The 23,385-nt window shown below is 37.8% G+C and overlaps 1 protein-coding gene across 2 annotated transcripts in view; it reads left to right on the top strand.

Moving 5' to 3' along the window:
- The window catches only part of LOC103025512 (fibroblast growth factor 14), a 136,583-nt gene that overhangs the window by 98,520 nt on the left and 14,678 nt on the right, over positions 1 to 23,385 (top strand). For both annotated transcript variants that reach the window (XM_022674833.2, XM_022674832.2), the window contains exons 2-3: positions 8,025 to 8,135; positions 10,835 to 10,938. In XM_022674833.2, coding sequence (XP_022530554.2) covers positions 8,025 to 8,135; positions 10,835 to 10,938 — 215 coding nt within the window. The remainder of the gene's footprint in view (positions 1 to 8,024; positions 8,136 to 10,834; positions 10,939 to 23,385) is intronic.

Here is a 23,385-nt window from a genome sequence, read left to right as displayed (position 1 = left end):
GAGAAACAATAATGTTCTCTTTACTCAAACATAAACCTATAAATAACAAAATCAGAGAAACTGATTCAGAAACTGAGATGGTCTCTGTGTTGTACCTGGATTAGTGCTCTGAATAGTGATGTGTGGGCTGAAATGAGCTGGTTATAATTCAGTGGATGGCGGAGCAGAGCGCTATCTTTTAGTTCCTATCTAGTATTGAGTTCTGAAGGGCGTATCTCAGTGTGTGTGAAGCATTAGCGCGTCTCTGTAGTGAAGCAAAGCTAAAGAAGAAGTTGTTCTTTTACACAGCAGCGGAGGGAGGGGTGATGGGTTGCTCCTGTACAGTCTGAAACTGGGTCATCGGCAACTCCACTTTGTGAGTGTTTGTGTGTACCAGTGTGTGTACCAGTGTGTGTACGCGTGTGTGTACGCGTGTGTGTGTGTCAAAGTCAGGGAAACTCCTCCTTTGAAAAGAGGGATTCCCTCAACCATGTAATCCAGAGAGAAAATCAGCTTACTGGGGATGGTGAGAAGGTGAATCTCATTCTATAGCTCTGGAATTCAATTAATTTTCTTCTCCCTTTGCTGAACTGTAACCACTGTAATTGCTTGAGAAACCCAAACAGGTTCTTGTTGAAATACTATATTTATATCCTATATTTCTCATATTACATCAAACACAAAGGGCCATATTTTAGCTATGTATATAGGCGAGCCGTCAACTGCACATCTGGCAGCTTGATTTAGGGCGTGTCGGTGTGTGTCTTTGCTACGTAAGAACGAAAAAAATACGTCTTGCATGGCTTTTTTTAGTCTGTCCCTTGCCTTTGCCTTTAAGAGCCAGGTGTACTCTGACTTTGGCAGATTGCTATCTTAATGGCGCAGGGCTTCTGCTTTTCTCAGCAGAGGAAACTGAACGTCAAGCTCTGAAGGTTTATGAGCAGCTCATTTACTGAAAAAAGCAATGTTATTTCATTCTGTGTTCTGTTTATTGTTAAGGTAAAAGTTGAGTTTGCACATTAGGGCGCACCCTTGGGTGTGTGTAAAGACCTGCATTGCTAAGAATATAGAATACAGATACATTTGGACGTCTGACGTTTAACTGTTGTCAGAGTTTTAATCAGTCAGTGGCGCACCTATGTTTTCCGACACCAAGATAGAAACACACCTCACTTCCAGACCACCATGCCTATCAGTGTAAATATAATTTCTTTGCAGGGTGTAAGATAGCAATGAGCATTGTAACGCACCTTGTGCATAATGTAAAATAGAACCAACAGTATAACTAAGAATATCAGAATAAAGCAAATTTTTTATTTTTACCCTCTTTATCTTCGGATTCCACCTATAACCTTTTAATGTCTTTATCCATATCGGAATAATATAAATTGATAACTAATTATAAACAGGGATGCACAGGATATTTTTAGCAACTGAAAATATTTAGCCAAAAATGGCAAAAAAATGGACAATAGGAATAGCTAATAGGAAGAGTAGACAAATGGCAGGTTTAAGTTCATAACAAGTATTCAGTATCACTTACTGTAGCACACTCTGTGATTTTATTTTGACTTAACCAAAAGACTGATTGCCTCTCTCTGTGTTAATTTTCTAAGTAAGTTAATTTTGCTTAAGCTAGCTAAATGAATGACGTAACTCAGCATGGTTGACATAAATTAATGATGTCATAAATGAATGCTCTGCTAAGGTACATTAATGACTAGAATTGCACTGCTGAGGTAAATTAATGACTAAAATTGCAATGCTGAGGTACATTTTTGACTAGAATTGCACTGCTGAGGTACATTAATGACTAAAATTGCACTGCTGATGTACATATATGACTAAAATTGCAGTGCTGAGGTACATTTTTGATTAGAATTGCACTGCTGAGGTAGCTAGCTAGCTAAATGTGTGACTAGAGTTGCACTGCTGAGGTAAATGTATTGTGCTAGGTTTGCATGACTACTGAAATAAAAAATGTTAAATGTTCAATAAATATTTGTAATAAAAATGTAACTGGGTTTTTGCTGTTTGTCTGAAAATATTTAGGCTAGTGGTGGCTGTTTTGTTTCGGTTTCGGCCAAAAATGTTCATTGTGGTGTAGCCCTAGTTATTATTAGCTAATTAGCATTTAAAACATTTTATTATAACATAAAGACAAGTATTAAGTATTGTTCTGTGCTGCATGTCAAATATTATATTTTACTAGGAAACCAATAGAGGTGGTACAAATAGTTCTTTAATAGCTCTAGAAAGGCCGCTTTAGGTATTTTGAAAGTACTTTGAAAGTATTTTGGAGTGTTTAGAATCCTTTTTCAGTTCTTTACCAAATTTAAAGGTTTTTCTACAAATTATCAGATATAAAGTAGGGCTGTAATGATTAGTCGATATAATCGACAATGTTGTTTATTTATATTTGTCGACTACAAATTTCATCGTTGACTAATCGTTAATTTGTAACAGTACCACATTACACAAATTGCTAGAGACAGAAGCGCAGTTTGTGTCTCCAAAAGTGCCCAAACACAACAGATTACATATTAAATCACTAAATATCAGTCATTTCCATGTTTAAACAACATTCAGTAATTTAAATGCCATTTAAACCTCATGTTCTGCTGTTTCTATCGTTTTTAAAGATGGCAGATATAATTAGTTGACTAATCGGCTAATTGAAAAAAATCGTCTAATTGTCAGATTAGTCGACTGCCAAAATAATCATTAGTTGCAGCCCTAATCTAAAGTGTGTTTTTTTCAATGTCATCTGTAGCATCTTTATTTCTAAGTGTAAATAATTAAAAACACGTCTTTTTAAGTAGAATTACATGAGGTTTGGGTCTCTTGCTCCTGGGCTACAACTCCCAGTGATCCTGCAGGAAACGGCTAATGTTTTATAGCATGCTAAAGCTTAAGTAAGCTAAAGCAGGCTAACGGTTTCTTCAGATCCTATTAATTAGTGCTGAGAATGACCAATTGCCTGGGCAGTTATTGTGACACAGTGGCTGAGCTCTGTGGAAATCACCCACTATAATGACCCAACTGACTCAACCCAGCATTCGAGTAGAAATAACAACACAGCAGTTTCCAGAGTGCATTGTAGTAAAATCAGCCTATTAAATAAAGAGAGGGAAGAACAAAGGGAGGTCGGAAAATAGTCTTGTTAAAATTAATTATGGTCATTTTCAGACATAAAACCACACAAGAGCCACAGAAAGTGAATTTTAAGGAACCATTAGGGGGAAATAATTAATACAAGAATAAAAAATATGGAGAAATTAGGAGTACTACCATACGAGTCTGGAAACTCTAATGAACTTATCCTGTTCAACAGAGGTAACTCTTGATCTTCCTAACCTGGGGCATTCCTGATGAGTGCCAGTTTTATCCAAATGTTTTTGATGTTCTTTGCAACTGTACTTGAGGTTGCTTTCAAATTTTTCAAAATGTTTTGGATTAACTGAACTTCATTTCTGGTTTGAATCCCAGTCATGCAGCTTGCCATCAGCTGCTGGAGCCCTGAGAGAGCACAATTGGCCTTGCTTTCTCTGGGTGGGTAGATAGCACTCTTTCCCCTCATCACTCCAAGGGTAATGTCAATCAGCACAATTAGTGGGAAAATTAGCCTAGCTAAATTGTTTAGGAAAAAAGGGGAGAAAATTAGAAATAAATCTTAAAAAAATTAAATAATCAAGTCTTGACAAGTTCAGCAAAATATAAAACATATTCTGGTTTGTTTAACATATGTATGATTATTAAATGATTCCAGTATATTATTAAATCATTTTTTTATATAAAACGGCAGAAATTGTAATATTCAACAGGTACCCTTCCATTCCACATACAACAACTCCAAATCAGAAAAAGATGGAACACTGTGTAAAATGAAAATCTAAAAAAAAAACACATAAAACACATATTGCATATTTTGCAGCTAATACAGCAGCACAGTTAGCACCTAAATGCGATGTAATTCCTCAGAATATAAATGTACATCGGTTGTCTGTGTAAAAATTGTTTGGTTTCTGGAAGGATGACTGTAGAAATAACATAATAAAATGTATTGTTCAGCATCTCACCACAGTAAGTACACCCCTCATATTTCAGCAAATATTTTATTTAGGGCTGAAAAAGCATCAACACCCAAGATTAATTTGGAATCAGTAATGCAGTATTCATTTTTGAATGCAATTCATTACGCCACCAAGTTTGACCCCAACTTCCACCATAATCTGCCTCGCCTCTGCCAAACGTGCAGATATTTTTTGGAGTGGGCTATTTTCGGCCTCGATCCGACCCAGCTATCAAATCTACCTCTTTTTAATTGAGATAAATGGCTGATCAGGTGCAGTTTAATCTGATATATTAGCAAGATAATATACTGCTATGATCAAACGCTGTCTCTGCTGCTCCATGCTGTTTACACATTAAGAGCACAGTATGTGCAGCATTCACTGCTCGCATTGAAAACACTGTGTTTAAAGCAGCTTTACACTGCACAGATATATGAGCTGGAACACAGAATCTTCTTACTATATTTACTTTATATTTTCTTGCTCCCGCGCCAGATTTGCATTTAATTTGATTTGCATTTAAATATCCACTATAAAAACTTGAGAAGAACAAGAAGAACAAGTGCAATTAATCGCAGTTAATCGTAGAATATTGTTGTGATTATTCTGTTGTTTTTTTATGAAGCAACACTATTTGTATATAACTTTAGAGTAGTCAGTGTAAAGCTTGTATAGCAGTATAGATTTACTGTCCTCTGAAAATAACTCAACCCACAGCCAATAATGTCTCAACAGCTGGCAACACAAGTGGTACGTGTCAAAAATTGAGTCCAAAATGTCAATATTTTGTGTGATCACTATTATTATCTAGTCTTAACTGACTTAACTGTGTTACCTCTTGGTCATGGAATTCACCAGAGCTGCACTAGACTGGACTAGATTCTCCTGGATTCAGATTTAAGATTTCAGTTGCAACCTGTGCAGCTCTATAAGATTAGCAAATAAAAAATGCACAGCGTTCTGTTCTAAATGACACTTATTTACATTCTACACAGAATCCTCTCGGAGTGTCCACACCATTAACCGTTCTTTAAAACTAGGCTCTGTGGGCTTAGACTGTCTGCACGGTTATTCAATATTGGGAATAATTAATAGCATTTTCTGCTCTGTAATTGATCTTGGAGGCTTTATAGGAAATCACTGATTCCATTTGTAGTGGAAGAGCAGTTAATGCACATTTAAGTAGCTTTACTTTGAGGAAGAGGGAGACTCACGCTGTGTTTAAAATGCTCTGGAAAATTAGAAGAACCAGATTCATAGCTAATAAATACAGTAAAATAAGTGTGGATTCTCTCAGAATAGAGCCAGTGCATTTCCACTGCATCACAGTACTATAATGGGGAAATTTGGAAAGCCTAAAGATGATGTAGTTTGTATTGTGCTTGCAAATTATTTAATGAATTATTTACTTGTTTTTGTTTCTAAATCTGGGTTAGCTAGAGCATCATTTATTAAGTACAGTATCAGTCGAAGGTTTGGGTACACCTTTTCATGTAAATGAATCCAGACTGGGGGTGGGCGATATGGCTCTTAAATAATATCACGATATTTCAGGGTGTTTTTGCTATAACAATATACTTGGCGATATAGGAAAACAGAAAAATAATTAATTAATTTCAGGAATATAGTATAATAGTAAATAATAGACTACTTTTAAGACAGAACAGCCCTATTATCACGATATGGATTTTTAATATCATGATACATCTGTGTCACAATATATTGTATACGATATAATATTGCCCACCCCTAATCCAGACTATGAAAAAACAAATAAGGAATCATGTAGTAAACTTGAAAAAAACTAAGAGAAAGAAACCGAAATACTCTGTGAAGCATTTTATCTGGGGTGCTGTTAAATTGCAGTTTCTGAGGCTGCTAACTCCTAAGAACCTATCCTGTGCAACAGAGATGACTCTTGCTCTTCCCTTCCTGGGTCGGTCCTGATAAGTGCCAGTTTCATCATAAGGCTTTTAATGGTCTTCACACCTGCACATGAGGATACTCTTAAAGTTTTTTTTTTTTTTCAGAATGAATGACCAACTCAAACTCTACCTCTTCACAACTTTACAACTGATGCTCTCAAACACATTAAGAGGCAAGAAATTCAAGTAATTACCTCTTGACAAGTTCAGCACAGCTGTTAACTGAAAGCCATTCCCTTTTTCAATTTGCTAAAATAGGGCCGCATTTTAGTGATCTATAGTTGAGCCATCAGCCGCACACCATGAAGCTTGATTTTGGGCGTTTTAATGTGTCTTTGCTATCGTAACGACAGGAAAAGTACACCTTACATGAATCAAAATGCATAAAAGGCACATACTAACTCTCTTAATTAATCTTGGGTGTGTTTTGGGCATAAGCTAAAATAAACCAATCAGTGTGTCACTTGCCATTCTCTTTAAGAGAGCGCATTACGTCAGCAGTCGGAAACATGAAGTGCTGTAAGATTTTCCGGGACAACACTGCACTGATTTTAGACTTGATATAACTTGAGTCATGTCATCTGCTGGTGTTGATCCACTGTGTTTTATTGTCAAGTCTAAAGTCAGTGCAGTGTTTTCCCACAAAATCTTACAGCACTTCATGCTTCTCTCTGCTGACAAATTATACGGAGATGCGGATTTCATTTTCCAGCAGGGTTTGGAACACTGCCCACACTGCCAAAAGTACCAATTGGTCAAATTTAATATATTTTAACACTGCTTTTTGGGTTTTCATTGCATATAAGTGATAATCATTAACAATAAAAGAAATAGATGCTTGAAATAGATCACTTTGTGTTTAATACATCTATATAACATATGAGATTCTCATTTTTTTTAAGAAAATAGCTGAATGCCAAGTTTTTTTTGCATTCTAGGTTGATTAAATGACTCTAAACATTTTGTGTAGAAAATTCCATAAAACATTTTGGAACAGTTGTTGTGGACCATATCCTAGAGCATGGATACTAGGGGTGGGCGATATGGCTCTAAAATAATATCACGATATTTCAGGGTATTTTTGTGATAACGATATACTTGGCGATATAGGAAAACAGAAAAATAATTTATTAATTTCAGGAATATAGCATAAGAGTATAACAGCATAATCATAATGTGGCAAAATAAATAATATAGCATTAAATAATATAATGCAGCAAAAATATTGCAGAATATTTAGTGCATGCATATAAACTGCAAACTAAAATAATTATACAATAAATACACCTAAAGCTTCACAGTAAATAATAGACTACTTTTAAGACAGAACATCTCTATTATCACGATATGGATTTTTAATATCACGATATTTCTGTGTCACGATATATTGTATACGATACAATATTGCCCACCCCTAATGCATACTCTAGTAAATGGAGAGAAAATGGATGATACTATGAAACTATGTTTTTCGATTTTTATTGAAGAATGTTAGGACAGTGTGTCCGGGCACACACACACACACACACTAATACACACACACACACACACACACACCGCCCACTCTAAAGGACAAAGGTTGAGCACATGCTGTATGAATCCACAGAGACTTGCTCTTTTCCTGACGACATTTGAACTGCATGATTACAGGTGAGGTTAGCACACGAGCCGTCACCCCGTCCCGCACCTTTAACCCCACCTGCACGCTCCTTCCTCCAGCCGCTCGTGATGCCCCGGGCTCCTGTCATCTCCCAGCATCCTGAAATATCACAGTGCTCTGCTGTGATGCCAGTTGTTCCTGTGTTCCACCACCATCTACTCCTAGAGGCCACAATCTCCAATCACTTATTGAAGCGCAGTTTAGATCAATTTAACATTAAAACTGCAGCACATGAAGTATGATAGCTGATGAATGGGATGCCCACGAGGGTCCTACACTGTGACATGACTGTAAATCTTGTGACGCCTGACAGGGGTTGTATGATATTTGGGAACACGCATTTATCTTCTCTCTGTCTGTCTCTCTCTCTCTCTCTCTCTCTCTCAGATCCCCAGCTCAAGGGCATTGTGACCAGGTTATATTGCAGGCAGGGATACTACTTGCAGATGAGCCCAGATGGATGTTTGGACGGGACCAAAGATGACAGCACTAATTCCTGTGAGTTCATTGAATGTTTTTCAGCTTTTTAAACAGTCTAGTTGTGTTCTCTTTAGTATGAATGAATGTCACGTGACAAAAAAAGTTTTTGTGAAAAAAGGTGTTCAGGTGTTTCTATTTAGCCCTGCTTTAAATCACTGAATTAGTGGTCCCTGAAGAAAGAATGAAAAACCTCTGGAATATAATCTAATATAATATAAAGACAAAGATTGATGATCACAAGCAATTAAACCAAGCTGAACTGCTTGAATTTTTTGCAGCAGTAGTGATATAAAGTTATCCAAAAGCATTGTGTAAGACTGGTGGAGGAGAACGTGCCAAGATGCATGAAAAAAACTGTGATTAAAAAACAGGATTTTTCCATCAAATATTTATTTCTGAACATTTAACACTTTATCAATATGAACTTGATTTCTTTGCATTATTTGAGGTCTGAAAGCTCTACATCTTTTTCTTTATTTCAGCCATTTCTCATTTTCTGCAAATAAATGCTCTAAATTACAATATTTTTATTTGGAATTTTAGAGAAATGTTGTCTGTAGTTTATAGAATAAAACAGCAGCATTCATTTTACTCAAACATAAACCTATAAATAGCAAAATCAGAGAAACTGATTCAGAAACTGGTCTCATCTTTTATTTTATTATTTTACTTTATTTTATATTTTATATATCGTCGCTGTCCAATGAAAAACACTTATCTCCAAACCATCAACTTCACAGGAGAGAGAAAAAACCTTGTAAACTTTCAATAGAAGTCAATGTAAAAAGAGTTTATTTTAGGTCAGAGTTTCTATTGGTCTGTTTATCAAGAAATATTGACGCAGTGTAAAGGTTTGTGAGTTCATTTAATGTTTTTCAGCTTTTTAAACAGTCTAGTTGTGTTCTCTCTAGTATGAATAAATGCCATGTGAAAACATTTTTTTGTGAAAAAAGGTGTTCAGGTGTTTCTATTTAGCCCTGCTTTAAGTCACTGAATTAGTGGTCTCTGAAGAAAGACAGGATTTGGCTCTTGCTCATGATTATTCATACATGCAAGTATATCACCTCTGATTGGCTAACAGCACTGCAGCAGAGAACGCCTACCTGCCTTTCCCCGCAATTTTACAGCTCTAAAACTCAAAGGATGAAATGTTTTGTGAAATACAGCCTTAGTTATAAATATACAGCACTGAGTGCTGAGTGAAGTTAACCCTTAAACTTCACTTAACGTCAGTCTCAAGGCGAGCGGTGCGAGTAGAAGTAGAGACTGCCCTCTGCGACTCCAGCCTTCCCCCCTCCCCGCAGCCAGATAGCTAACGCTAACTTGCTGCTTTAAACACAGCTGTAAACAGAGTAAACAGCTATAGCTATAGCTTTAGCTCCTTCTGCTGCAGCCCAGATTCAGCTCCGCCTGCGGGCGGTCCTGAGCCGAGGTGGGCGAGGCCATGAACTCATGAGATGACGTAGACTTCCTAGCCTTTCCTGATCAACTCCTTCTTCTAAGGCTTTTCTTTTACTAGCTACTGCAGACAATGGAGATTGAGGAAGATTCATGTGTAGCATGCTTGTACAACTCAGAGAGACCTATAATATTATACAAGAAGCAAGAAAAAATGGATTTTAGTGGAAAGAGACCTTTAAAGAAACAATCAGTAAATACTGTAAATCTGAGGGAAGTGTGAGTAAAATGGCTACAGCAGTTTAACGAAGCAAAACGAGAAACTCCAAGTGTCCATCACTACACTAGTGATGGTGGCATTTACCTAGATATGGTTTGGAAAACTAACTGAAGCTCAGTGATTACCTGTTCAGCAGAAAAAAAACAACCAGCTCGCCCGTTTTCATGGTTACAGCACACTGTTTGTGTTATATCGTCTATATCTGGCGTGTGTGGAAATGGGAATAAAGAGAATTTTACATCCTTAACCTTAGCCATAAGCTGTATTTCAAATGTTCAATGTAATACAACGCAAAATCAAATGAATGCTGTCAAGCGATTACAAAATAAAAACTAATTAATCTAATTATTTATATGCCTTAAAAAACGTTCATAGCAACTTCAAGTTTCAAGTCACAAATGCGATTAATTTAATTTATTTAATAGCATTCATCACTTTTTTGCTATCAAAGTATTTTAATAAAAGCTGTGATTAAAAATCAGGTTTATTCCACCAAATATTGATTTTTCTGAACTGTTCTTGAGTTAAAAGATTAGTATTGTTGTTGTTTCTTAATTAATATGAACTTGTTTTTTTTACAGTATTTGAAGTGTGAAAGCTCTGCATCTTTTCTGTTATTTTCTTTTACCTCTTTTTTTCTCCCCAATTTACACGGCCAATTACCCAACCCACTTATTAGGACTCCCCCTATCACTAGTAATGCCCCAACACACCAGGAGGATGAAGACTAACATATGCCTCCTCCGATACATTTAAATTCAGCCACTGCTTCTTTTAAAACAACTGCTGATGGCAAGGTGCATGACCGGGATTCGAACCAGCGATCTCCCGATCCTAGTGGGAGCATTTAGCCCGCTGAACCATTCGGAACCCCATCTTTTCCAATTATTTTGATCATTTCTCATTTTCTGCAAATAAATGCTATAAATGACAATATTTGTATTTGAAATTTGGGAGAAATGTTGTCAATGGTTTATAGAATAAAATTGTAATATTAATTTTAGTTCAGATTTGATTCTAATGCTGCTTTTCTCCACAGCATTGTTCAACCTCATCCCAGTGGGCCTTCGAGTCGTCGCCATCCAGTCAGTGAAGACAGGGTTATACATCGCCATGAACGGAGAGGGGCATCTGTACACGTCGGTGCGTGAGGAAGCTTCTTCTTACTGTCTTGATTATTTTTTACGCTGGGTTTTATAAAGCAAGCAGTTGCTAGGATTCACTGACTTTTATCTCTTATAGTTTATATTTTTTTCTGCTGCACATTTCACAGCTTTTTTCATATTTTACACTTTTAAACATTAGAAATTGGAAATCAGAATCCTTGAGACTGTGTTATTAACAATTATACCACAATTAGTTCTGACCCTGCAATGTGATTGGCTCAGAGGCGTTCTATGATTGCCATTATCAGCCGGTAATGCACTGTAACCACAGCTCTCCATGCATTACTCCACCACATACAAGTAACCTAGCAACGATGCAGCACTTACAAGCCAAACAGCACAGCTACAAACAGCAGTGCCAATATTACACGTACAGCACTCTTTCTCGTGTATTATTGCTTAATTATTTGATGCTAGTGGGGAGTTTTAATAAATCAAACAACAAATGTTGAAATCTATAGTAAATGTAATGCAGACCCATCTGTAACATTGATTTATTATTATAGTTTTATTACTGTAGTCAAAATTTGAAAGCAAATCACTGCACAATGAATTGATGGCTGACAAATGAGAACTTCAGATCCGTCAAACTCATATCATAATCTTCTCTTCTGCTGCTGACGAACACAAACATGCTGTCAACTGAATATTCAACACATCCAGAAGACTGTTCTGCGTGTTCAGTAAGCTCTCAGCAAAACTGTGCTTTTAATCTCGCAATGCTGTAATGAAAAGGTACCGGAGAGGTAGTTTATGGACTTTTGCTTCTCCAACAGCCCTTGTTTGGTATGCAATTTTTGCTGTAATTGATTATATATACGGCTCTGGAAAAAAAATTAGAGACCACCTAAAAATTGTGAATTTCTTTGATTTTACCTAATTCAAAACCTCTGGAATATAATCAACAGGAAGATAAATGATCACAAGCCATCAAACCAAACTGAACTGCTTGAATTTTTTGCACCAGGAGTGGCATAAAGTTATCCAAAAGCAGTGTGTAAGACTGGTGGAGGAGAACATGCCAAGATGCATGAAAACTGTAATTAAAAAGCAGGGTTATTCCACTAAATATTGATTTCTGAACTCTTAAAACTTTATGAATATAAACTTGTTTTCTTTTCATTATTTGAGGTCTAAAAGCTCTGCATCATTTTTGTTATTTCAGTCATTTCTCATTTTCTGCAAATAAATGCTCTAAATGACAATATTTCTATTATTCCATTCCATTAGTACTTACACTTATTATATGGACTGTTAACGTGTAACTACTCAGTTATTAGAGATTTCCTTTTTAAATTTGGACCATATATTCTTCAAATTATTATTAAAAAAATGCAGTGCTTTGGAATATCACCAAGAATATCCTTATTGCTAAAATACTCTGAAATATTGTGATAATATTTTAGGGCCATATCGCCCACCCCTAAGTGTCACACATATAAGATACAGAATGCGGTATAGATATTGTATAGTCTATGCTATGGTACACTGCCTGGCCAAAAATAAATCACCACCTGGATTTAACTAAGTAAATGATGTGGGGTTGATGCTGCAGTTGGTCTGCAGGTCTAGGTTCAGCAACAGTATGTGCTGCTGAAAGAATGAGGTCAGCTGACTACCTGAATATACAGGTATATATAGACCAGGTTATTCCACCAATGGATCTTTTCTTCCCTGATGGTACGGCCATATTCCAAGATGACAATGTCAGGATTCATGGGGCTGGAATTGTGAAAGAGTGATTCAGGGAGCATGAGATCATCATTTTCACACATGGATTGAGAGAGTTCACCACAGAGTCCAGACCTTAACCTCATTGAGAATCTTTGGGATGTGCTGGAGAAGACTTTGAGCAGTGGTCAGACTCTACCATCATCAATGCTGCTGCAAGATCTTGGTGAAAAATTAATGCAACACTGGATTGAAATAAGTCTTGTGACACTGCAAAAGCTTATTGAAACAATGCCACATTAAATGCCTGCAGCAATCAAAGCTAAAGACGATTCAACGAAATATTAGAGTGTGTGACCTTTTTTTTTGTACACAATTGGGACGCAGCTGCTGTGTCTGTTCAACAACCTCCCCTCACTCTTGTCTTGTCTGAAGCTGATGGCGGTGAGCAGAGGACGCAGACAGCTAAAGTGGCAGACATGCGATCTAGCACGCACACACGCCGGCACACGCCCACTCTCTCACTCAGGGAGACGTGCATCTGCGTGCATCTGACCAGATGTTATCTGGGGGTGAATGGAGAGACGCGGCCTCTTTTGACCGTTCGTTTGCAACCAGTCTCCCATTTCCAATTACGGATTGTTACTGGCTGCATGTAGATTATTGAAATATAAGCAGAAGATAAGGACAAGCCTGCATCATCATCATCATCAGGTCCATACATTCTGTACAGCACTGAGAAGATTAATATATAGATGGATTGGTGGATAATATATATATATATATATATATATATACAGTATGATGGGAGTTCATTGTAAGACGATTAGGGCTTAATCTATACAGTTTGATCATTGCCCCTCATGGGGACAGATGGGATGAGAAGTGATCATATTGTACATAAATCTGAAGAGGATCAGCAGATGGATGCACGGATAGATAAACAGATGGCTGGTTGAATGGTTTTCCAATTCTCTGTGGTTAAAATCAGTATTATTTATAGGCCACATATATTATATTCTATATTGTACTATATTATAACCCACGTTTTGCGGGCTTCTGTATTTCTACTTGGGACTCGACTGCTGCTATAAACATTCCAATGAGAAAACCTGCATAGAACCACCCTGGCACCACCCCTCAGCTCCTCAGCTGTCAACCCCCACCAGAGCCGCACCCACTAGATCAGTTGAAGATCTGCCAATTCGGTCAACTGCTGGTTGAGAACTTCAGCAGGATTAACTAGCAGGCTTCTTCTGAGGAAGGGATCTGTACCTACTGTCTGTAGCAAATCAGCAGAACGAGCCGTTTAATCCTTAGAACCCTACGGACGGATTTTACGTCCAAAATCACACCTTGTGTTCTTAGCTTGTTTACTATGAACCATATATGGTTAGAAAGGGTGGAACTTACTTTTCTAAAAATAGCAGTTAAAACTTAGTCTCACCTCACTTCCAGACCACCACACCCCTCAGTGTAGATATATTCCTAAACTCCGATGCTATTATAACATAGTGGGAAAAGGTGTGAAAATAGACTGTTGACAAGGTGTGAGATAGCAATGAGCAATGAGCATCATGACGTGCCTTGCAGAGGGTGTACGATAGGATATCTTTTATAATTCAATTAAGCCATGTTGGCTCCCTAAACAACCCAAGCTTAGTAAATGGATTAGATACATACAAAAAAAAAACAGATGTAGGTGTATTAGAGTTGGAAGAGCCATTCCCTAGAACCATAGAACCATTGTTTAAGAAGCCTTCTTCCTTTTTATTTAGGAGTGTCTGCTCTGCAATGCCGTTCTCTGGTACTATCATCAGTTGCTCCATTGATCATTTGTTCAATTTAAATACTGATGATATACATCAGTGTATAGCTAATTACTGAGCTCATCTTTTTTTTTCTTTCTTCGTTTCATGCCTCCCCTTCCAACCAATTAAATCCAAGCCAAATTATCTCGGAAAACGAGCTATAATTCGTGGATAAGAGCGTGTGGTGCTCCTACGAATTCCTGTTCCATTTTCTTCTCGATAAAAAAAGGCAACAAAAGAGGGAGAGTGGATAAGAGAAGGTCCTGAGGAAGAAAAACCGTGGAATCCCATTAAATTCTCCCGTTTGCACCGAAACCTTTTCGTTCTGTCTCCAAGGAAGCTTCATGGCGGCGTGTGAGTGCCAGCGACCTGACAAGAATATAAATTATTCCAGTCCCTGACGGAATGGACCCATCCCTGAGAGTTCAAACCGTTTACCCCTTTTTTTTTAGTGCCCAAAAATGTACGCTCTCCTTTCCGTGTTCGGGCCTTGAAAGCTAGAAGTGTCTTGCTTTTTTTTTTTGCATTTTTTTTTCAGCTGGAGTATTCGTTCACGGTTGCTTTGAGGGCAATGCATGGCTTTTTTTTTTTTCTTCTTCTCTTTTTTTTTCCTCCTCCCTGAGACCTTGTTAAGCTCTCGCTGAATAATTGAAAGAGAAACTCCTTCACACATGCCGAGGCAACCCCTTTGATGGTGGCGAGAAAACCACCTTTCCATCGCCAAGAAGAAAAAGAGAAAAAGAGACAACCTTTTGTCCTGGGTGTGCTGCAGATGAGCAGACGACACCTCCTTTAAAAACCCCTTCTTTAAACCCCCAGCGAACCTGTTCAGATACACAGAATCTTGTTTGAAAATCTGTCTGGATGATTTGTGGACCAGGAAGATGAGCAGCCTCACCCCAGATGCTTTATTACAGTGATGTAATGACATTAAGGAGATAGTGATGTCCAGGTTCTCTATCTCTTTCAGGAAGGCGTCTTTTTTCGTGGCCAGCTCAGCCCTTTTCTCATTATGAAGCAAGTCTGTTCCTTTGCCAGCGTGGTCTGGAATACCTGTCTCTGTGTAATGGGGAAGTGGAGTCAGATAAGGACAGAGGATGGTAAAAAAAAAAAAGAATATTACATAATGATGTACAGTAAAAGCTGAATTTGAAAGGATAAGTTCACTCTTTAAAAAACTCTTTAAAACATGTAGGATCCACAGTTCTGAGATTGTGTTGGAAAAGGTAGGATGTTGGATGTTTTCCTTTTAAGAAACAACAGGCAAACTGTCTCTGGACTCTGAACTACGCAACAAAGACTCTAATTCCCAGCATGCACTCACACCAGACTTCCCTGACTCTGCTGATCATGTGACACTACGGCGTTCACGCTCCCCTAGTTACTGATTGTTTTCACCTGGCCTGTCAAGTATAAATACCCCTTAGTTTGCTCTGTTCCCTGCCAAGTATTGAATCTAGTTATCTAGCTCTTCTACAACACATTTCCTTTGCTTATTGCCTTTGTTACCTTCTTTTTTTTGAACGCACCTGTAGTTCCAGACCACCACGCCAATCAGTGTAGATATATTCCTCAGCTCAGACGCTATTATAACATTACGGGCGTAAGGCGTAAAAATAGACTGTTGACAAGGTGTGACATAGCAATGAGCATCGTGAGGCGCCTTGTGTAGGGTATTCGATAGGGCCCTAAAGGTGCAAAAATGTGTCATCAGTGGAACCTATGGAAAAATAAAAAGAAGAAACAAACAACACACATTAAAAATAAGAATCTTTAATAATTCCCTGACTCTGCTGATCTTGTGACGCTATGGCATTCCCACTCCCCCAGTTACTGATTGTTTACACCTGGCCTGTCAAGTATTAATACCCCTTAGTTTGCTCTGTTCCCTGCGGAGTATTGAATCTAGTTATCTAGTTATATTTTTTTCCGGCTACCAATTTTGCCTTGCCCTCTCTATTGTTTATCTCTGTTGTCAAACTATTTTTTTATTTTTAACTACTCTTTTAACTACCTTTTCTGTTGGATTAACCGTGTAACTACTGTGCATTTGTACATGGACAAAAAGTAAAAAAAAAAAAAAAAACAGGGCGATCAAGAGCAAGGAAGAAACACATTGTAAAGAGTCTGTTTGCAGAATGGTCCTAAATTTTAGACCCACAGGGGATCTCAATATTCTGGTGATTTGCTTCCTGGAGGTGCCTGTGTGGAGTCAGGTCATCGTGTGAATGTATTATGTCATGGTGAGGTGCGTTCTGGGTAATGTATTCCAGAGACTGGAGATCGAAGGAAGAGCTGAGTGCAGGGGAGACAGTTGTGCTTTCAGCACCTGGCATGACATAGGCTTACAATTTTTTTTTAAGTGCGACTTATACTGTAAAAAATACAGTTGATACTTTTGTAGAAGTTGAAGTATCAACTTAAGTTAAAGTGTAAAAGTACTTAGTTTTAAAACTATTTAAAGTATAAAACATTTTTTTTATTTGTTTACATACCTCCCCTGTCTCTCTGTCGCGCTTGGCGTGACTTTAGTTTTTGCCCATTTTTGCTTTTCCGCCCGCTCTTGAGCACCCTATCCTTATGAGGCGTTTTTTCCCAGCCGTGTCTCAATTCACTAGCCGGGGCAGTGGTAGTGTATTGGACCCCAACCCTGATGACACCCTGAGGTAGTGGTGTGTTAATTTTTTTTCCCTTACTTCTTGGGTTACCTGCTTTGAGATCAACTGTTCTGCAATTGGGTTCAACAACCCTCTGGGCTGGAGAGCTACTAGTCTCTAGCACTCCATCCCATTACACTTCATTTTCCAAAACAGATTTTTTTTTTTTCCAAAATGGCTTGGAAAATATCTGGCCCACGGCCAAACTTAATTGCCGACCCCTGAAATAAGGAGTAGAAATAAAAATTTGTCTGAAAATAATAATTATAATTACTCCAGTAAAGTATAAAAAAACAACATTTCTACTTAAGTAAGGTAACAAAGTATTTGCATTTTATTATTTGACACCTGATAATCTGATGGTGAATTTCTCAGAAGTGCACCACGTTTAACTTGATGCACAAACAGGAACTATCAGACTGATCAGGGTGATAACATCATCATATCACGTGTTTTTTGGGTGTTTGTGAATATGTTACTATGCAGTGTGTTTCCTCGTGTTACGCTGTCTACACACTCCAAATGCAAATGAATCAGGGTGTTTTCTTCTGCTTCTTCTTCTTTCCTGAGAGCCGCGTTTCCTGCAAACGGTTCCTCCAGCACTTCCTCGCTGGTGTAGTGAACAGATGGCAGAGTGTGAAATGATTCTCTATGTGTTAATTACAAACCTGCTCAGTTGTAAAAAATGACACACTCCTATTGATAATGCAGTGGAGTCACTGTGTGTTTTATATACAATGGGAAGAAGAGGGATGTTCTGAGGATTTGCATCTTGTTCCTTTTCTAAGAGACACTTGTAACAAAAAGGTGAGATCGTGTCAGTAATGCAATACTGACACATTATGGAGAAGATTTAAAAAACAAGTTGCAGCTTTTGAACAAAAATTAGTGTCAGCTATGGAATTAAACTAACAATTAAGCAGCAAATTTAAACTTAAATTCAAATTCAAATAAAATAAAAAGACAAAATAGTGTTTTGCTGTCACAGATTTTATTATTAGTGATGCACCAAAAATAATATTTTCAGCTGAAACCTTAACCGGAAAAAAAAATAAACGATTAAGTATTTTTATATTTTTACATACTGGGCTTACATTTCTAAGAAAAGACAGTTCATTACAGAACTACATTTTATAAATATTTAATCAATATCAAACTTTTTTTTTTACATCCCATCTGACATAAGAAAAGACAATAGAAGCGTACTACTATATTCTATAGTCATAAGTGAGCAGATCTCAGACATGTGCAGCTGCAAATCAAAGAATACTTTATTAAATAAAGTATAAGACAAAGGGGTGGTCAAACAAAGCAAGGTCAATACCAATAAACAGCAGCAACAAGGAGATAACATACCAGAGTAGATGAACAGTTCAGAGGTCAAACACAGCAAGGTAATATCAGAGGGCCGGTAAAAATCAGGGTGAGTAAATATTTAAAAAGCAAGGTCAAAATGAGAGAGTAGCACCAGCAATAGGAAAATGCTTTGTTTGAGGATAAACTGCCATCTTCAGCACCTACTGAGAGCAAATGAGCCCCTTATATAAGGCTAAACCATGTGGCTAGAACTCAGGTGATCTACATTCTGGAAGTGTCATGTGATCGGGATTGGGTGCAGTGTCAGTGTGTGATGCATCCTGGACAATGTAGTCCGGAGGCTGCAGATCCTAATACGCTTGTACGATGTTCTAAAGTAAGCATATCATCGGATCTTGCATTTCACCAGATTCAGTCAGGTTTCAGTAAAGCTGATTCTGATGTTTGCTACAGAGATCTGCACATAGGTGGAGTCCTTTTGGCCAATCAGAATGTTCCATTTTCACCCAACCACCCCGCTTTGCCTAGCCTAGCTTTGCTACTCACAATGTCGCACTGTTTATCAGTGCTAGCAAGCTACTAATTAAGCCATCCACGACTTTTATCCACACTTCATTTTCCTCCAAACTATTGATATACTGTCGCTGTGCTAAAGTCTCTTAGGCTCTCTCTCTCTCAATTTCTCACACTCTCTCTCTCTCTGACACACACACACACACACACAGCTAGTGGCATTTTTCCTCTTTATTTATTATTATTATTTATCTATTTCTTCCATTAAAGCTCTCAGTTAAACTCAGTAACTCAGCACATTACAATATTCTAATTTTAAAAGCATCAAAAGTATGCCGTGTGTTTTAGTATTTTTTTTTTTTTATTACTGCTAACAATCAGTTTAAAACATGCATGCAATGCTGTAGGCCTCAGGTAGTCCATAGCATAATTTTGACTGTGTTTCTGAGCTGGATTGCTTGCCAATTTGATGACAGAAAGCAGTTTTGGTGAAAGCTTATTGTTTAAACTTACCTGTTTGATTTATTATAAGCATAAAGTCATAGTGCATGATAAACATGGCTATAATGTGATGAATGCATTATATTGTGTTATGGTTATGTTTATAGAAAGTGTTACCAAAATGTTTACACTGTAAAGAAAAGCAGACATTTTTAAATGCTGTTTAAAAAATGAAAAATCGAATAGATGTCGTAAATACTTATTCATTTTAATTTGTATTTCATATAATCAAGTTTAATGAAAAAACAATTGTTTAGCAACTGAATATTTCCGGTTGCCAAATATTCATTACATCCCCTAGTATTCTTAGTAGAATACTGAAAATTAAGTTGCAAAACTGCATTTGTGCGTTAGTTAGTTTTGCAATGAGGGTCTTTTATACGTAGCACCTGATTAAACCCCTCAGTCACAGCTCACTCCTTTCACTCCTCCTTTACTGTTCCTCTGAGCTTTAAGAGGTTGGGCTGAAGGTGAGCTTTGTTATTTACAGATATTTCATCATGCCCTCGGTTGGTCATACCACCCTGCTCTGGAAGACCACTGGCCTTTCTGCTCGGGTGAATGTCAAGGTCAAGTGTTGCTCCGGTGGGCAAGTGGGACTGAAAATAGATCCTTCTTCTCGATGGCCGTTCAGGAGTGCTTTCTCTCCTACGTAAAACAACTGCCCGTGGATCATAGCCAAGATGTTGTGGTGACACAAGAGCAAGCTCTGCCAAGAGCAACATGTTCCATTCGTGCTTACGAGGTTAATCTAGCATGAATTGAGTTCAGTGGATGTGTAAACACACATTCAGTGAACCGTCGAAGTGAAAGAGATAATTAAAGCATGATTTACTGCAAGAATCTTTTTCTGCACAAATCTGACCTGAAATGTAATCAGATATTAAAGATCCATAAAATTTTAACTGTTAAATACATTCACTTACAAAAATAAATTTGTATTTTTCGCACTATAAGGCAGACCAGATTATAATGCGCCCTACCAATGAATGTCTATTTTTTGGTTTATTTTTCTACGTAAGACCCATTATACCAGGGAACAACGGTTTTGCAATGTTTTTCTTCTAATTTAGCAGGTCTCACTGCTGGGTGGTGGTGGTGGGGGGGTGGGTCACTAAGTTAAGTAAACAACTTATTCTAAAAAAAAACATATTTTTAAAGTCAAACGAGTGCTGGATGTTAATCTACACATATGTCTTTCCTGTAAAACGTTTTATTTGAGTGAGTAAAGCGCTTCCGTTTATTTACAGTAAGCTCAGTAAGCTTTAGCGGCTAACTGCTAGCACTAATAAATGCCCTCAGACAGTAATACACTGAGGAAACCTGAGTGTTACGGTAAGCAAGGGCGAAATTTGCAATCAGTTTGTCCCACATAACTTGTTTTAACACGATAAACGTGCAGGATACAGTCCGATATACTCACCTCTGAATGGAGGAAACGTGAAAAGTGTTTAGCACAGTTAGCGGCCAATGCAAAGACTGCTTCAGCCTCGGTGCTGGAGAACTAAACTGAAACTCCTGTATAACGCTGTACTTCAGCAGAGTGGCTTTACTGCTCCTTACAACCTGACTGATAAAATTCATACATAAGATGCAGTGGATTATAAGGCACATCCCTTTCAGCCAGCTTCCTCTTGCGTCCACAGTTAATCCTGTTGGATGTGGTTGGTCCTTCTTAGTGGTATGCTGACATTACCCTGGATACCGTGGCTCTTGATACAAAAGATCACAAAGACTTGCTGTCTTGGTCACAGATGCTCCAGCAAGACGTGCACCAACAATTTGTCCTCTTTTGAACTCTGGTGTGTCACCCATAATGTTGGGTGCATTGCAATATTTTGAGCAAAACTGTGCTCTTACCCTGCTAATTGAACCTTCACACTCTGCTCTTACTGGTGCAATGTGCAATTAATGAAGATTGGCCACCAGGCTGCTCCAATTTAGCCATGAAACCTCCCACACTAAAATGACAGGTGTTTCAGTTTCATTGTCCAACCCCTGTATATATTAGCTTACAAAACAGTTATCAATACAATAGCACCTCTAGACTTTTATTCGTTAAGATAAAGTTCTCTCATAAACAAAACGTGCCGTGGGAGCCGTAGCCTGATTAGCTTGTTATTGTATTTGATTAATAAGTGCTAATCATTCTGTCTGTTACAAAAGATGGATGTGTGAGAGATATTAGCTGTTATGTAACAGCACGGTGATCTCAGCGGTTATTGCGAGCGGAAGACAGGCTTGTAGTTGTTGCTGCAAGTCAGATTATGTCCCTCTTCACTGATCTACTAATACACTCAGCGGATTAGCCTGATGAAGTGCAGCAGGTGTATGGGCGATTGCTCTTTTGGCTTAATGAGGTGGACCTGCACAACATAACCCTCCACTTCTCTCTGCTCCCGTTGTGCCTGGCAAGCCGAGTCGCCGCACCGCTTCCGCCAGGTCCCCCTGTTGTGCTTTGTTGGCTTGACTGTAGGGAATGACAAATTGCTGCAATTACTTCGAAACGCCGCCTAAGGAAGACTTGACTTCTGTCGAGACGTTTATTTATTTCATTTCTCTTCATTTTTCCCCATGGGGTCACCTGCTGGATCTCCCTTCTCTTCTTGTTTTGCTGGAAATGACTAATCATAGCTTAAAAGTTACTGAACTCACTTCCTTAGACAGCACTTTTTGGGATAGCCCTTGTAAAGCATTTCTAAAAATAACTATAGGTGCTATAAAGGGTTGTTGTTTTTGTTGTTTGTTAGTTTGTGTTTTTGGAGCGATGCCACTGAGAAAATCTATTTTAGTTCCCCAAATAATGTTTGGTAAACTATTCCTGTGAATCCTGTATCCATAAAACCATTACTAATATAATTTGGCATACCTTATATTTTATAATACCTTATACTGACTGTTGTAAGCTTGAATAATAACTACTTAAAGCGACATACTGCATACTGCTCTCATGATTGATCATGGATTGCTACTTTTAAAGGTACAGAATTATGGTTTGCTGGATAAAAAGCTACAGCTCTGGAAAAAAATGATAGGAGACTTAAAAATTATGAGTTTCTTTGATTTTACCAAATTGAAAACCTCTGGAATATAATCCAGAGGAAGATGAATGATCACAAGCCAATAAACCAAGCTTGAACTGCCATAAAGCAGTGTGTAAGACTGGTGAAGGAGAACACCATTTGGAGAGTCATGTCATCTGCTGGTCTAAATCTGGACGACTTCTGTATTCATTTATAATGTAGGAAACAATTTTAAATAAAAAAACACTGAATGAGAGAAGTTGTGTCCAAACTTTTGACTGGTACTGTGCCATATAATGCATGATTAATGCATTAATGCAATCATAATGTGTTATGAATACAGGACTCATAGGAAATGTCACAGAATAATACCTTTATTATTATAAAAATATGTTAACACTAATATAATCTTTTCTACAACAGGATACCAAAAGAATGCAATAATAAATAAATAACCTAATTTTGGTGTACACTGATGTTCCAGAAGTCACGGGAAAGTTGTTCTATGAATGAAGTCTTACAGTATCTTGTAAGTGAGGTTAAACACTGGCCAACATACTCATGGCAAGGCAACGTGAATTACTGAAGCTTGAGTGAGCCAGTGCAGTGCAGTGGGTGGTAGTGATTGTGACCCGTGGCTTCTGGCTAGAATTGTCCATGCGAAATTCCAAGCGACTCTGACAGAAATCACATCAATATTTAATGCAAGAGGCATACAGTATCCCATACACATATCCCACAAGTTTTTTTTTAGCTTCCATGTGACTAGTTGCTGTCCCATGAATTTTGGCATGGCAGTGTATGTCAGGTCACGGCTCTGGCTTTGAAGCAAAAGAAACGTCTAGATGACTTCCAGCCATGTGCAGACTCTTTCTTTTAACACAGGCCAACTCACTCCAACCTGACCTCTGCTGAACTGATAGAAAAACCA

The sequence above is a fragment of the Astyanax mexicanus genome, chromosome 21, assembly GCF_023375975.1.
Source record: "Astyanax mexicanus isolate ESR-SI-001 chromosome 21, AstMex3_surface, whole genome shotgun sequence".
In the NCBI taxonomy this organism is placed as follows: domain Eukaryota; kingdom Metazoa; phylum Chordata; class Actinopteri; order Characiformes; family Acestrorhamphidae; genus Astyanax; species Astyanax mexicanus.
Note: the sequence above shows the minus strand (reverse complement) of the source record. Positions and strands in the feature narration are given on the sequence as shown.